At 46.6% G+C, this 15,620-nt stretch overlaps 1 protein-coding gene across 1 annotated transcript in view; it reads right to left on the bottom strand.

Annotated features, from left to right (window-relative positions):
* Positions 1-15,620, bottom strand: part of col9a3 (collagen, type IX, alpha 3) — a 113,774-nt gene that overhangs the window by 96,884 nt on the left and 1,270 nt on the right. The window contains exon 2 of the mRNA XM_052031687.1: positions 14,579-14,656. Coding sequence (XP_051887647.1) covers positions 14,579-14,656 — 78 coding nt within the window. The remainder of the gene's footprint in view (positions 1-14,578; positions 14,657-15,620) is intronic.

Below are 15,620 nucleotides of genomic sequence, written 5' to 3' on the forward strand. Positions count from 1 at the left end.
TTAAGTTGAGTACCTGCCCCTTCCCTAGCAGGGCTATCAAATACTAGCTCAAAAATCTCTCCTGGGTGCACCCCCTCTAGCCCTTTCACACTGAAGGGATCCCAGTTAATATTGTTGAAGTCTCATATTACTTCAATCTTATTACCCTTCCATCCCCCTATGATGTGCCGACGTATCTGCTCCTCGATCTCCTCCTGGCTGTTAGGACATCTGCAGTACACCCCCAGCAAAGTGATGACACCCTTTTTGTTCCTACGGTCTACCCATGTGGCCTTAGGACATCCTCCCTCATTACTTTACGACTCATCAATCAATACTGAAATGTCCCCTCCTCTTTCACATGCCCCCCTTGAAGATTCTAATGGCCTCAGCCTCACATATTCCCCAGAAATGGGACAATCTACTCCACGTGACCGACATCCATCAGTGGGTTACTGGGCTGTGGGACACTTCCTGTGCGTTAGTGGATTGTAGGAAGTCACCCTACACCCACCCCATCTCCACCCCCCCCCCCCCCCCCCAAGGGACCAATGGCCACCATGCTCCCTCCTCACCACCTCAGCCACTGGGATTTGGAGCTTCTACAATCAGATGTGGATATCGTTTAACAACAGACCAGCTCACTGCCTCTTATGACGATGTCTGGGGACCACCCTCACCAATGGCCCCTTTTCCATCTCCCTCATGTCCTGGGAGGAAGATCGGGTACATGGTTCTTCCAGTCATGTGCAGGGAATGGCAGTCACTGCCTTACTGAAACAAGTGCTCCAGTACAGGGCTGCCATTCCATTGGCTGGGTTATTGTGGTGCCAACCGACCTCCCAACACCCAGTGTGTGTGCAGTCCCTTTATCACTTAACCAATGACGGCTCCTCTGATGAGTAGGCCTCCTATGTGCAGTGTTACCATGGTTACTCTTGGAGACTTTGCGGAGAAGACAGACCCTGTGTTGTGTGGGGAAGTCAGAGTCACGCAGCACAGAAACAGGCCATTCGGCCCATGTCCATGCTGACCTTTTTGTCCATCTACACTAATTCCATTTGCCTGCATTAGGTCCATATCCCTCTGTGCCTTGTCCATATAAGTCCCTGTCTAAATGTCTCTTAAATGCAGTGATTGTATCTGATTCCACTGCCTTCTCTGGCAGCGTGTTCCAGATATCACCCGCTCCCTGTGTAAAAAAACTTCCCCCTCATATCCCCTTTAAAACTCCTTCCTCTCACCTTAAACCTCTGCCCTCTTGTTCTTGACACCCCTACCAAGGGGAAAAAGACTCTGAGTATCTTTCTTGTCACCCTTCAGCCTCCTTCACTCCAGGGAAAACAAGCTCAGCCTGTCCGATCTATCCCCATTACTAAAGCCCCCCATCCCAGGCAACAACCTGGTGAACCTCCTCTGCACTGTCTCTAGTGTAGTTTAGTCAGAGCAGATGCAGGGCAAATACTGGGACCCAGGAGGCTGCAGCTGGAGGTTAGATGGGGGAGGAGGGTCCCTCCCAGAGTGGGTACAAGTGACACCAAACACTCCTGTTAGCACAACCACAAAGACCACAGAGCTCAATCTTGACCACTGCTGTTGGAAGAATCACAGGTGGTGATGAGTCAGTTTACTGGAGTGAGGTAGGACACCACAACAACAACCTCTCGCTCAACACCAGTAAAACTAAAGAGCTGATTGTTGACTTCAGGAAGGGGAAGGAGGGCGAACATGTGTCAGTCTACATTGGGGGATCGGCAGTGGAGAGGGTCAGCAGCTTTAAATTCCTGAGCATTAACGTATTGGATGATCTGTCTTGGGCTCAACGCACAGATACAATCACAAACCAGCGTCGTTACTTTCTTAGAAGGTTAAGGATGTTTGGCATGTCACCGAACACTCTCACAAACTTCTACAGATGTACTGTCAAAAGCATCCTGACTGGTTGTATCATGGCAATTGGAATGTGCAGGGACATAAGAAGCTGCAGGGAGTAGTGGGCTCTGCTCAATACATCACGGGCACATCCCTCCCCACCATCGGCAGTATCTACAGCAGGCACTGCCTCAAGAAGGCCACATCCGTCATCAAAGATCCCCACCATCCGGGCCATGCCATCTTCTCACAGCTACCATCGGGCAGGAGGTACAGAAGCCTGAAGTCCCACACCACCAGGTTCAGGAACAGCTACTTCCCTTCAACCATTCAGTTCTTGAACCAACCGGCACAACCCTAATCACCACAGTTTAGCAACACCGTGACCACTTTGATCACTTTGCACTAAAATGGACTTTGATTTTTTTTTAACTGTGTTCTTTCTTGTAAAAACTGGGTGTAATGTATGTTCAATTTATGTGTTTCTTGTGAATGCTGCTTATCTGATGCTCTGTGCCTGTGATGCTGCTGCAAGTAAGTGTTTCATTGCACCTGTGCACACATGGACTTGTGCAGACGACAATAAACTCGACTTTGACAATATACGACCCACCTATTACTTTCCGTCCCACAGTGTTGTCCCATGTCTGGATAGCCATGGGAACCACATGACATTGACCCACCAGGGTATCTCCCTCTCGGGCCTGAACTCCTGATGAGGGTCCTGGACCACTTGATGGAGAACCCCCACATCCCCAGCTCCACCATGCTGTCCTATTTAGCTGCCAAGTTGGGTTGGTGCCGACAAGAAACTAAACTAAGTGAATTGGAGAATCAAAGACTGGTTGCATCACGGCCTAGTGTGGAAAGTCCAATGCACAGGAAGGCAAGAAGCTACAGAGAGTGGTGGGACTCAGCCAGCTCCATCACAGGTACAGCTCTCCCCACCATCGAGGACATCTACAAGAGGCGATGTCTCAGGATGGTGACATCCACCATCAGGGACCCCCACCATCTGGGCTGTGCCCTCTTCTCGATGCTGCCATTAGGCAGGAGGTACAGGAGCCTGAAGACCCTCACCTCAAGGTTCAACAACAGCTTCTTCCCCACTGCCGTCAGGTTCTTGAACCCACCTGAAGAACCCTAATTCTACCTTTGACTGTGTTTCCCTCAACTTGCACTGATGTTGTGTTTATTTTGTTGCTTGTTATGTATAATTTATGTTAATTTAAGTCTATGTAATTTAAGTTTGTAACGTACTGTGCTGCTGCTGCAAAAAGCTCATTTTCATGGCATTTACACCCTGGGTGTGTGTGCCTGTGACAATAAACTTGAATTTGAAAGAAACAAATTAAGGCACAATTTGATAAAAAGGCGCAAGCATTTGATTACCACGTGGGAGATAAAGTAATGGTGATGAGTTAGGCTGCAAAGAAATTGTCAGTTGGTCTGTTTTACATCACACACACGGAATCCAGTGTGTGTTTTTTTGTTCTGCTGCAGAGTGAAGGGAAAGCTGCACTGTGATGGCATTGTGTCAGTCAGTAGCAAACTGTGAAGGATTAAATACTATACACTTCTACAGGATGTCACACACACCCCCAACAGTTGGAAAAGACTGGAATGTGGCAGGAAAAGATAATTCCCAGATGAGATCGCGAGGATTGAACTCGACGTATGCCTGCTGAGAGTGGTGCTGTGGCCCTCTCCCAGCTGGGGGAAAAGTACACGGACCCCAAAGGGCCAATCCTCACCAGGGAACCCAGTGTGTTAGGAAGGAAGGTGAACCTCATGATTCAGTAACAGAAACTGGCCCTTGGGGCTATCACTCCACAACCACCCAGGGTTACACCATTGTAGAAATAAATGTGACCTCCTGGACAACAAGGGAGCCTCATAATGTTCATAAGCTCCCAGGAAGACATAACATTTGTTAGGTTTGCAAGAGAGGTAACACAAGTACCAAGTAACACAAGTTCTATGTTCTAAGTAGCTTGTCCAGAGGGCATTTCCTCAGGTGGATTAATGAAGAATATCAGGGTATAACAGTAATACCCCATCATACCCCAGGTTCTCGGCAAATGGTGGATGGACACTGGTGGTCACTATTCTGGTACATGGACTGCTATCACACAGAACTGTCAAGATCAGGGTCAGAACAGCTGTCCAAGGCCTTTCCCAACAGCTGTAAAGTTGTGGGCAGATAGAGATGAAGGTGGGATGGGGTTTTGGTGGATGGTTGTGTCTGAAGGAATGGGAACAGGGGTCCAAAAACACCAGGCACTAAGGTGCAGGAGAGATGCAGGTCCCTTCCACCTCTGCAAACCCCACTCAGTGACACACCAGGACCTTATCACACCAAGAATCCCAGTCATGCCCTTTTAAAGAAGGCACCTTGTCTGGAGTATAGCATGGGGTTATCCCAGTAATGCCCAGACCTCACTGGGTGTGGGGTCCCGGGACAGAGACCAGGTGGTGGTGCCTGATGTGGGAGATCATGCAACAATGGGCAACTCAAGCAGCCATGGCTCAAAACATTGACGCATCACTTACAGGGATCTCTAAAGGTTGACCAGGAACAAGGAGAGCCATAAAGAAGATGGAAGAGAGGTTTGATTATTGATTATGCAGCAGTTTTAATTCAAGGTATCATTGGTAGACAGTTTGGGGTCAGACGGAGAATCTGAAAATCAGATTAGAAGTGATATGGGGAGGCACTAAGGCTAAGAAGAGCCAACCAGGGCCAAAGGGTGACCAACCATTCAACTTCTGGGGGCAGTAAAAGATTAGAGAAACAAACTGGACCATTACCACGCTGATTCTGCAGCCTAGGCTAGAAAGGATGTTGCTGTTTGTGTGTGGTTCCTGGGTGGATGAGCAAGCCGGAGAGAACAAGCAGCAACTACAGAGAGGGGAGCTCCTTCCTGGATGGGTAATAAACATCTGGATGTGTTAGGACATTACTGAATTAACATATCCAGATGTGAACATCTCTGTTAGCTGTGGACAGTTGGAAGAGTAAACTGACCAGCATTGGCACATATCTGTGCCTCCTGATCTTTCCCCAATTCGCATGTGTAGAGCAGAAAATACTGGAATCGTACAGGGCGAAACACATGCAACAACCTGACACTTTCCTCTACACATGAACCTGGGAGGGTATGTGAAAGAAACTATAATACACTATAAGGGTGTAATAACCGTGGAGGCACAGTATCCTGTTGAGATGAATCAGTGCATGGGTTCAATAATACAGGAGAAGAGGTGGATTGCACCAGGCAGGTTGTTAACACCATCATGAAACACATTAAGGTAGTCTACATGGGCAGGGGGACTTCTGAGTCACCATCAAACAATGAGTTATCAATGCAGTGGGGTAACATGTCCTATCACCACCTTTGCTTCATGCCCCTCCATTCAGTCAAAGAAACTGTGAATATCTCTAATCATAGGGTGACCACTCTAGACATGAACCGGATGCTTAAAGGAGAACCAAGACTATATGTTTATCTGCTCTGTTGTTAGTCCACCTCTACCTGAATACCCAAGCAAATCACAAGACAATATAACAATCTCAAATGCTCCATCATAGCCATTTATAAACATTGAAGGCAAACTGATGATATTCTAGAGACCAAGTAGTGGGACATCGGCACAAACGTTGTGGGACTTCGCTGGGTACAGAACACCTCCATACACTAACTCTGATGTAATTTTTGGTACTGATTAGACTGCTGATATTCACTTGTTGCCTGAAAAGGTTAATTTGAGAAATGCTAATGAAATAGATGGCAATAAGTGTCCAACAATGGTTCATAGCCAAACTATCCAAACCATGGTGATGTAAGGTGCAAATAAGTGTTGTTAGCCTTGTCCAGATTAATACCCCTATGGCCTACAGGCAGCATGTCTGATGTCAGACTAATGAAGAGGTTTCACCCTCAAGGTCAGGACTGAGGATTGACTAGACCCCTCCTGACCTTTTATTTGCAAATTGCTCTAATATTGTAATCATATGTCATGTGGGAAGCTCGGCTAAGTAAGTTAAATAAGTTGGAGATTTGTGCAGATATTAAATGAACCATACACATGCTGTGGTTTCTGTCGACTGCGATAAGGATCATTGGTTTTGTAATTACCTGAACTGAGAACTGTGTGTGTTTGTTTCTCTGCAGTAACTGCTGGTGTAACCAGTTGCCAGTTTATTTGGAAAGATGATGAACAAAGGGGCAGACCAAGGCTGTTGGGTATTAAGTTGGCGGAGACAAGTGTGTTCATGAGGTCGGAGATGTGCAGGGGGAATGTGGTGTTAACAGACTATGGAGCAGCAGTGGAAACGATTGAGTGGGGATGGGGGATTACAGAGAGGACTAATGGACTTGTGGTGGAAAGGGCTGAAGACTGGCAATGTTGAACTGAGTGGAGTTGGGACCTCTTTAGACACAGCTGAGAAGGCAGACAGTGGACAAGGAACACAGCAAGAATGGATGGTAGTGTCCCAGAGTTCTGCAGCACAGATACTGTGGCAAACTTCACTGATAACCTTGGGCCAGTGTTAAGTATTTCCTTTGTATACCTTGGAGGAAATTTATTACTCTATTTTCATCATTATTTAGGAGGTTAAGGAGGTTCGGCTTGTCACCGAACACTCTAACAAACTTCTACAGATGTACTGTTGAAAGTATCCTGACTGGTTGTATTATGGTCTGGTACAGCAATTCGAATGTGCAGGAATGCCAGAAAATGCAGAGGGTAGTGGACTCTGCCCAGTACATCACAGGCACATCCCTCCCCACCATAAATAGTATTTACACGAGGTGCTGCCTCATGTAAATGCTGCCTCAAGAAGGCAGCACCTATCATCAAAGATCCCCACCATCCAGGCCATGCCATCTTCTTGCAGCTGCCATCGGGCAGGAGGTACAGAAGCCTGGAGTCCCACACCACCAGGTTCAGGAACAGCAACTTCCCTTCAACCATTCAGTTCTTGAACCAACCGACACAACCCCAATCACTACCTCAGTACAGCAACACTGCGACCACTTTGCATGACAATTGACCTTATTTTTTTGTTCTAATTGTGTTCCTTCTTGTATAATTTATGTTTAATTTATGTTTTTTTGTGAATGTTGTGTATCTGATGCTCTGTGCCTGTGATGCTGCTGCAAGTAAGTTTTTCATTGCACCTGTGCACACATGGACTTGTGCAGATGACAATAAACTCGACCTTGACTTCAACTTCAACTTCAACTTCGAATAAACCTCAGCTTAGTCTGCACCTAAAAGGTCGAAGCCGACGAGAACCCATGAATTCACATTACCCCAGTATAAACTGCTGGAGGGGGTATTTGGTGACCCCAAGAGAGTCTCTGAACCATCAACCTCTGGTTTCTTTGTTCTGATGAAAGCTCTTGAACCTGGTTCTCTCCCTGCAGCTGCTGCCTGACTCACCGAGGATTTCCAGCGTTTTCTGGTTTATTGGAAAAATTCACTTTCTTGCAGAAACTCGGCATTATTCTGGCCATTCCACAAGCGGTTTAGTAATTATAAATGTGCAGACACAAGACAGTGCAGACGTTGGAATCTGGAGCAGTAAAACAAACTGCTGGAGGAACTCAGCGGGTCGGGCAGCATCTGTGGAGGGAAATGGACAGTCGATGTTTTGTGTCAACACCCTTCATCTGGACTGCTGCTGTGATGGTATAGGAGACAGTGGCCTGATGGTCACTGGTCAAGGGCAAGTATGAGAGCTACCACCTAGCCACGGCAAGGTACAGGTCAGTCCTCCAGACTACAATGGCAATGGCCAGACTACAACTGTAAGTATGTTTGTCCTTCAAAAGCAATCTTCCCAAATAAATATCCCACCATTGATCCAATCTAGAAGACCCCGTGCATTGATTTGACGCATAACTGCAGCAGAAACTCTACACCGTACCTGAACAAATTAGGAGACAATCAAATATTTGATGCACAGGGGAAAATTTAAGGATTCTCCCCTGGGCAGTTGTGATCAGCCAGCATGGAGAAAGGTGCAGACAACACAGCTCCCAGAACTGCAGTAAGTATGACATTGGGTCTGCAGTGTTGAACAACAAACATCCCCCTAAAATTTGAAAACCAAAATTTGAAAACCTTCTGGGCCACAAGCACAGTCTTGGTGGGATTCCATTGTTTTACTCTGGGGAAGATCACCCCTCAGATGTTGGGTCTGGTTAAACCAGGCATGTTCCAGGACCCTGGTGATTTCAATGATGGTTGCTGTGGTTTGAATTAGGAAGGAAAAGGGAAGGTTAATGCTTTTTAAAAAGTACTTTCCTTCTGATTAATGGCTTTAATTATTTATTTGTTTTAAGCATTCTTGTTAACTAATTTACTATTTTTTTCTTCATTTTACTTCTAATTTTCAAAATGTTTCTGATTTTCAGATATTTAAATCCCTCTAGAAGTCTTTACAGCCAGTTGAGCTGAGGAGGAAAGCTTTACTAGCTGTCAAAGACCATCAAGATGTTTTGGAAGGGTGGGACTTTCCTGACTACACTGCCACAGCTCAGGCGACACTGCGAGACTCCAGCGTGAGCCAGCAAGACTGACAGTTGTCACCTCACCCAGGTAAGTACGGATGGAGGTTGGAGGGGGGGAGGGGACCACTGCAGTGTCCCTGGAGGGCAGAGGGAGGGCCTGAGCCAGTAAAACCTGGCCCAAGAACACCTGAACCACACTGATGAAGAAAGCACCACCGTGGCACACCAGTGGCACTCTGACCTGTCCGTCTGGTTCAGCTTCCTTCAATGTAAAATATCAGTTGCTGTTCTCCAAAGCAGGAGTCAATTCAACCTTAAATAGGTCTTTGGATAATGTTTTACAGGCATGTGATTATAGCACAGAAACAGGCCATTCAGCCCAACACTAGCCGAATGGAGATGGAAGATATAGAAAGTTGAAAAAAACAAGTCCAACTACAGGCTGTCCCCAGATTATGAACACCCGACTTATGGACAGTCCGACATACGAAGGAGCTCCCATAATGTCATTAAACTCCAAGTCTGACATTTGTACACGTTTATTCCTTTGAACAGCAGAACGTTTCCTCTCTCTCCCCACTTTTAGCAATTGTTCTTTCTCATCAGTCTTATGTGTGTTTGATGCCATTCCTTACAATACTGTGGAGACGCGTTTACCATGTCGACTGATTTTTGTGTATTTTTCAACTTACCGACATAATCAACTTATGGACGTCCGTAAAAACGGAACCTGTTCATTACCTGAGGACAGCCTATATTTAGAAAATTTGCGTTTACTTAGCACTGGGAGAAAACATTTTAAATTCAAATAATTTCTTTGTCATTGTCAAACTTACTCGCAGCAATGCTTCCTCTCTGTAATTCCCTCCCTAAACCTCTGCACCTTTCTCTCTTTAAGGTCCTCCTTAAAACCGACCTCTGATAAGTAACTCAGCATCAAACTTTGTCATGGTAGCAAGTGGAGCATAGGGTCCAGTTCTGGGCACCTCAGTTTATGAAAGATGTGAATGCTTTGGAGAGGGTGAAGAAGAGACGTATGCTGGGATGAAGGACTTTAATTATGTGGAGAGATAGGGGAAGCTAGGGTCCTCCTTGCAAGAGAAGAGGTGCGAGGGGATCTGATAGAGGTAATTAAAATCAGAAAGGGAGCATACGGGGGAGAAGATTGGGGAGGGGGGCAAGAAGCCGTGCACAGGGAAAGAAGGTGAATTGAAAAGGAATCAGAAGCGACTTTTATGTAGCGAGTGGTTAGTCTAGAACGCACAGTGAGTTTCATTGCACTTAGTATGTCACCATGGTGACAGGATTAGCAATACTTCAAGCAAGAGGTATGAAAGGGACTTGATGTTTGATTTATCATTGTGGAAGCAGATTCAGCTGTAGCATTCGTAAGGCAGATGGTAGGTCAAGGAAAGGAAAGAATTGCATCTCTATAGAACTCTGGTTAGGCTGCATTCAGAGCATTGCGTGCAATTCTGGTCACCTCACTATAGGAAAGATGTCAAGGATTCAGAGAGTTACAACCTCACCCTATCACTGCAATTTTTGGTTTACCAAGGATAGAATCTGGCCATCTATCTGCCTCCACTAACCGTATGATTGCCTTTGTTACATTAACGGCCAAACGATCCATTTTGCTTAAGTGGAAGGATCCAATACCCCCTACTACTTTTCAATGGTTCTCTCAAACTATATCATGTTTAAACTTGGAAAAAATTAGAGTGGTACTGTTGATCCTTCGCTTAAATTTGAGGGAGTTTGGAGTCCATTTATTCAATATTTTCACATGATATAGATCCCCTTATAATAACCTTTCAATTTAGAGGAACCGAGTTGATGACATAATATCGCTTTGTTTCTATTGAGAAATTTTAGTCTAGTTTTTTTTCTGTCTTTTTTTGAATTTTTTTTCTTTAGCTTAGTTTGGTTTGATATATTGTTCATAAGTTTTCTTATTGTTTTGGGGATTTTTTTTCTTTCTTTTATATTTTATAATAAATCTTTTTCTTCTGTATTATATTCATTCATTAACAGATCGTTGGATCTACAGATTATTTTTATACTTTATTGTTCTTTATGATTATCCATGTCATGATTGTTCTCCTGATCTCTTAGTACAAGTATAAACATTGATATATTAATCTGTATTAATTTGAAAACTAATAAAAAGATTGAAAAAGAAAGAAAGGAAGATAAGAGGATTCAGAGAGGGTGCAGCGGAGGTTTACTAGGATGCTGCCTGGATTAGAGGGCATGTGCTATCAGGAGAGGCTGGACAAACTTGGGCTCTTTTCTCTGGAGCGGTGGAGGCTGAGGGGTGATCTGTTGGAAGTGTATGAAATTATGAGGGGCATAGATAGGGTGGACAAGCAATATCTTTTTCAATACCAGAGGGCATGCATTTAAGGTGAGAGGGGGTAGGTTCAGAAGAGACGTGAGGGGTAAGTTTTTTACTCAGAGAGTGGTGGATGCCTGGAATGTGTTGCCTGATAGGGTGGTGGAGGCAAATTCATTGGGGATATTTAAGAGGGGCTTGGATGGGCACATGAATGAGAGGAAAATGGAGGGCTATGGGCATTCTGTAGGTAGGAGGGATTAGCTATGCCAGCACAACATTGTGGGCCGAAGGGCCTGTTCTGTGCTGTATTGTTCTATGTTCTATGTTCCACGTAATTTGCAGGGCTGTGGGGAGAAGGCAGGGAGTTGGACTGTCTGAATTACTCTTCAATGGAGACAGGACAGATACAATGGGTGAACAGCCTCCTCCCCCTCCTGGGATTCTGCAGTGGAGTGGATGGTTGTTGCTTGAATACAAACTTGCTAGGACCAACAGAACTACTTGAAAAGGTCTATTTTACTAAAAGGAATTTCACGGTAAGGTTCAAATAGACACAAAACTTCCAGTTCTCCAACACAAATAAAGCAGAATGAAAAGGAAAACAGAGTCCAGTCAGATTAAAAACTCTATCGTGTGCTCTAACTAATAGTTAAATGTCACTAGTCTATTAGTTAATTAGTTAACATTCACTTAGTGAGCATGAAGAAAGGCAAACATAATTAACCAGTGTTAATTGGCCAAATTACAAATCTGACTGACTCTGTGATCTGTAGTGAAAACCCCTTCCTTCCAAAGGACCTTTCTGTTCAAACACACTGACTAACAACACACGCACCCTACAGTCCACCTCCCCTCCCCTCCCCTCCTCCCCACCACCCACAGGCCTGTGCGGTGTGTGCATGTGAACAAAACAGGGTCACGGGTTAATGAAAAGTAAAAGCCCAATGCTGAGTTCATGTTCCTGTGAAGGGGAGAGTGTTGGGCTGATGCCAGTGTGACACTGCCCTGCAGAGTAGGCTCCCCACCGCATTCAGAGATGCTTGAACTGCGACCAAAGCCTGCTTGTCTTAAAATGAAGGGCAAGGTTTAACCTCAGCATAGCCAATGGATTAAGGGGGATTCATCCATCTCCCTGGCCATCCCATTGTTAAGCCATCTTCCCGAGTTCTTCTAATTCCTTTTCAATTCATATGCTATTTAATTTCATTCTTAGCTGTTATACTCCACCATAGTAGTGCAGGGGTCTCACAGCTCCAGAGACCTGAGGTCATTCCTGACCTCGGGTGCTGTCTCTGTGGAGCCTGCACATTCTCCATTTTTCCCAGGTCCTCTGGTTTCCTGCCACATCCCAAAGGTGTGTTGTGAGACATGGGTTAATTGGCCACTGTAAATTACCCCTAGTGTAGTAACTGGGTGACAGGGTGACAGGACAATTGCAGGAGGGATAATTTATGGGGACGTGAGAGGGAAAATGGATGGATACTTGATGGCTGGTGAGGGTACAATGGCTGGAGGACCTGTTTCCGTGCTGTGTGATTCGATCTAGTTCTACATTCAAAAATTCTTCCTTCCCCAATTTTGTCCACCGAACTTTCTTTGAGAACTGGAGCTTTCAATAGTGCCATTCCCTCTATTTACACAATTTGAGACCCAGAATCACACATGAAAATAAAGAATCCAATTTAAAGGCAACACCTAACCCCCTCATCAATGGCCCCCTGCAATCCACAAACCCTGTTAGGTAGACCTGGTATGGTCTTTGAGTGGTTGAAACATTAAACCAGGCTCCCATCTTCCCTCTCAGGCATTGATGAGAGAGACAATATTGCTCTACAGTAAACCAAAGGAGTTCCTCCTCCACTGCCAATAACCTCTGCCCCACCCACTCCAACCCCTGCCACTCCCCCAGTTGCCTTGCTCAGTAATTTTCCCTCAATCAGCATCACCCGGGCAGTCCCTCCTTTCCATCCTGGCCATTTCCACATCCCTACATGTGGGATCACGCTGTGCGTGCTTTGGCCGATGGATTCCCAACATTGCAGCAGTACTGATGCAGGGTCACAGCCCAAAATGTCAACCATCCCTTTGCCTCCACAGATGCTGCCTGACCTGCTGAGTTCCTCCAGCAGTTTGTTTTTTGCAACAGTATCTCATAGAGATAAGATTTCTTTATTAGTCACTTGTACATCGAAACACACAGTGAAATGCATCTTTTGTGTAGTGTGTTCTGGGGGCTGCCCGCAATCGTCGCCACACTCCGGCACCAACACAGCACGCCCACAACTTCCTAATCCGTACGTCTTTGGAATGGGGGAGGAAACCAGAGCACCCGGAGGAAACCAACACAGTCACGGGGAGAACGTACAAACTCCTTACAGACAGCGGCCAGAATCGAACCCGGGTCACTGGTGCTGTAACAGCATTACACTAATCACTACACTACTGTGCCTGCCCATTCACTACCGTGCTCATTGGTTGTAAGGCTTTTTTGGATGCCCTGAAGTTATGAAAGCAGCTCCAGGAATGTAAGCTTTTTGCATCTTTTCCTGGAGAGAAATGGGGGTGCCTTGTAGTTGATTGGCAACACTACAGAGGCCTGTAAAGGATTTGATGTTTGTTCTAGGTCACAGGCAATAAAATTAAAGGATGCACCATGGATTATGATTGGTCATTGGTCAACTGCTGTGAATTAGGATTAAAGTATTTAAATACAAAAAGGTGTGAGTTTCATGGAATGAATACAATTGTTAGGAGTCTTGTGTGAATGTTGTTTCAGGTCAAGTCTTTGCTGCTTGTTCAATAATTAATTAAAGATTAGGAAGGGAACGATATTCCTTCATTATGCCATTGTGTAATAGTCAAAGAGTTAAGAGCCATGATTGGTGGATGGGGTTGATGTTCACCACATGGTGATGTTGTCCCCATATCACAAGAGTGACCACAATCCTAGAGGATTTCATTGGCTGTAACATCCATTCTGAGATGTTCACTAACAATGCTATGGAAGGATCAGTCACCAAAGACGCTTACATATTTCACTCTGACTGGTTGCATCACCGCCTGGTATGGAGGCTCCAAGGCACAGGATCGCAAGAGGCTGCAGAGGGTTGTGGACTCACCCAGCTCCGTCATGGGCACAACCCTCCCCATCTTCAAGTCGGTCCCTCAAGAAGGCAACATCCATCACCAAGGTCCCTCACCACCCAGGACACGCCCTCTTCTCGTTACTACCATTGGGGAGGAGGTACAGGACCCACACTCAACGATTCAGGAACAGCTTCTTCCCCTCCGCCATAAGATGTCTGACGGTCCATGAACCCATGAACACCCCCTCATTATTCTGGTATTTTTGCTCTATTTATTTAATTCTGTAATTTTATGTCTTTGTACTGTACTACTGCCCCAAACAACAAATTTCACATCACCGAAGTCAGTGATAATAGACCTGATTCTGGTCCTGACCAGTCTCCCTTTTTGACCACTGGGTTGGTCCTCGGAGAACAGTCAAGGCAGCTCCCAATCGCCCCCTTCAAACCCATGTGACGTCATCGAAGAAGGCGGGGCCTCCGGGTGGGAAGACAGCGCCTCCTGTCGACCATCTGCTGTAACAGCTCCATGCCCCACCAGCCCTGAGATGCAACTTTAAAACAACTTAAGAAAAGTTACACCAACCCCCACCTGGGACACGCAGGACTGAGTACAAAATGAAATTTTCCTTATTTTCTGATAGGATTGTCAAAGGTAGAGTTAATTTTAAATTGTGCTTTTAATTTAAATTAAGGAAAATGAATGAATTGATTCAGTGAGACAGTTATTCATCACGCCTGACGATACTGGGTCCCAACTCTTCCCTTGGGCTACTCACGTCAATACCGTCTTGGCCCGGGGATCCCGGAGGTCCGTTTGGGCCGAGAGGAGCTGTCGGGTCTCCGGTGACCTGCGCCTGTGAGGGGAAGAAGGTGATCAGAACAAGGAAACCCACAGAACTCGGTCCAGGCGTCACCTCAAGTGGTTAGAAAGATCCCACGGTTCCCGAACTGAGACCCACACCCCGGGATACAAACACGGAGAGGGGGGGGGGGGAGAGGGTCCATTACCCGGGGTCAAGGGGGAGGAGGCCAACCACATCTGTTCTTCTCCCCTAACTCCGCTGAGCTGGCGACCAGGGTAGGGAGAGGACAGGACGTCCGGAGATGGCTCTGGGGGTCTGGTCGCGGACGCGGTTGAAGTTTGGGGTGGGGTGGGGTGGGGTGGGATGGGGGGGGGGTCCGGTCGCGTTGACCCCCCGGGGGGGGGGGAGGTGGTGGGTGGAGGGCGGGAGATCAGCTGTTCAATATTAAAGGCGGAAAAGAATGTTTTGGCTTGGGAAGAACCCGACCCAGGTTGGGATTTTATTTTGGAAGTTGGGAGCCGGCGAGTGTCTCCTCCCGGGTCCTGGGCTCACTTGTAGCCTCCAAGAAGGACAATGTCCCTGCCTGCCGACCCCTGCCTGGCTCCGGCCACCAACGCTTGCCCCTGCCCTGCCCCAGTCTATCCCCCTGTCCCGTTCCTGACATAGCCTGGGGTTGATCCCTGGTGTCCACACACACTCTCACACAGGGGGCTCTCAGTCCAGAACCCGCAGCAGATGATCCGCCCCCTGGTGAAGTCGCAGAACCCGACCCCGGGAGCTGTCTGCGTGGAGTTCGCACGGTCTCCCCGTGCATTGGGGGGTTTCCCCCGGAGTCCCCGTGGGGTTCCCTCCCATATCCCAAAGGCATGGGTTGGGAGGGTTAATTGACCGCTGTAAATTGCCCCCGGTGTGTGGGGGAGGCTGTAGAATCTGGGGAGGGGGGTGTTTTTGGGATTGCTCTGAGGGCTGTCCTAGACTCGACGGGCCGAATGGCATCTTTCTATGGACACACAAG

The sequence above is a fragment of the Pristis pectinata genome, chromosome 16, assembly GCF_009764475.1.
Source record: "Pristis pectinata isolate sPriPec2 chromosome 16, sPriPec2.1.pri, whole genome shotgun sequence".
Taxonomy (NCBI): Eukaryota; Metazoa; Chordata; class Chondrichthyes; order Rhinopristiformes; family Pristidae; genus Pristis; species Pristis pectinata.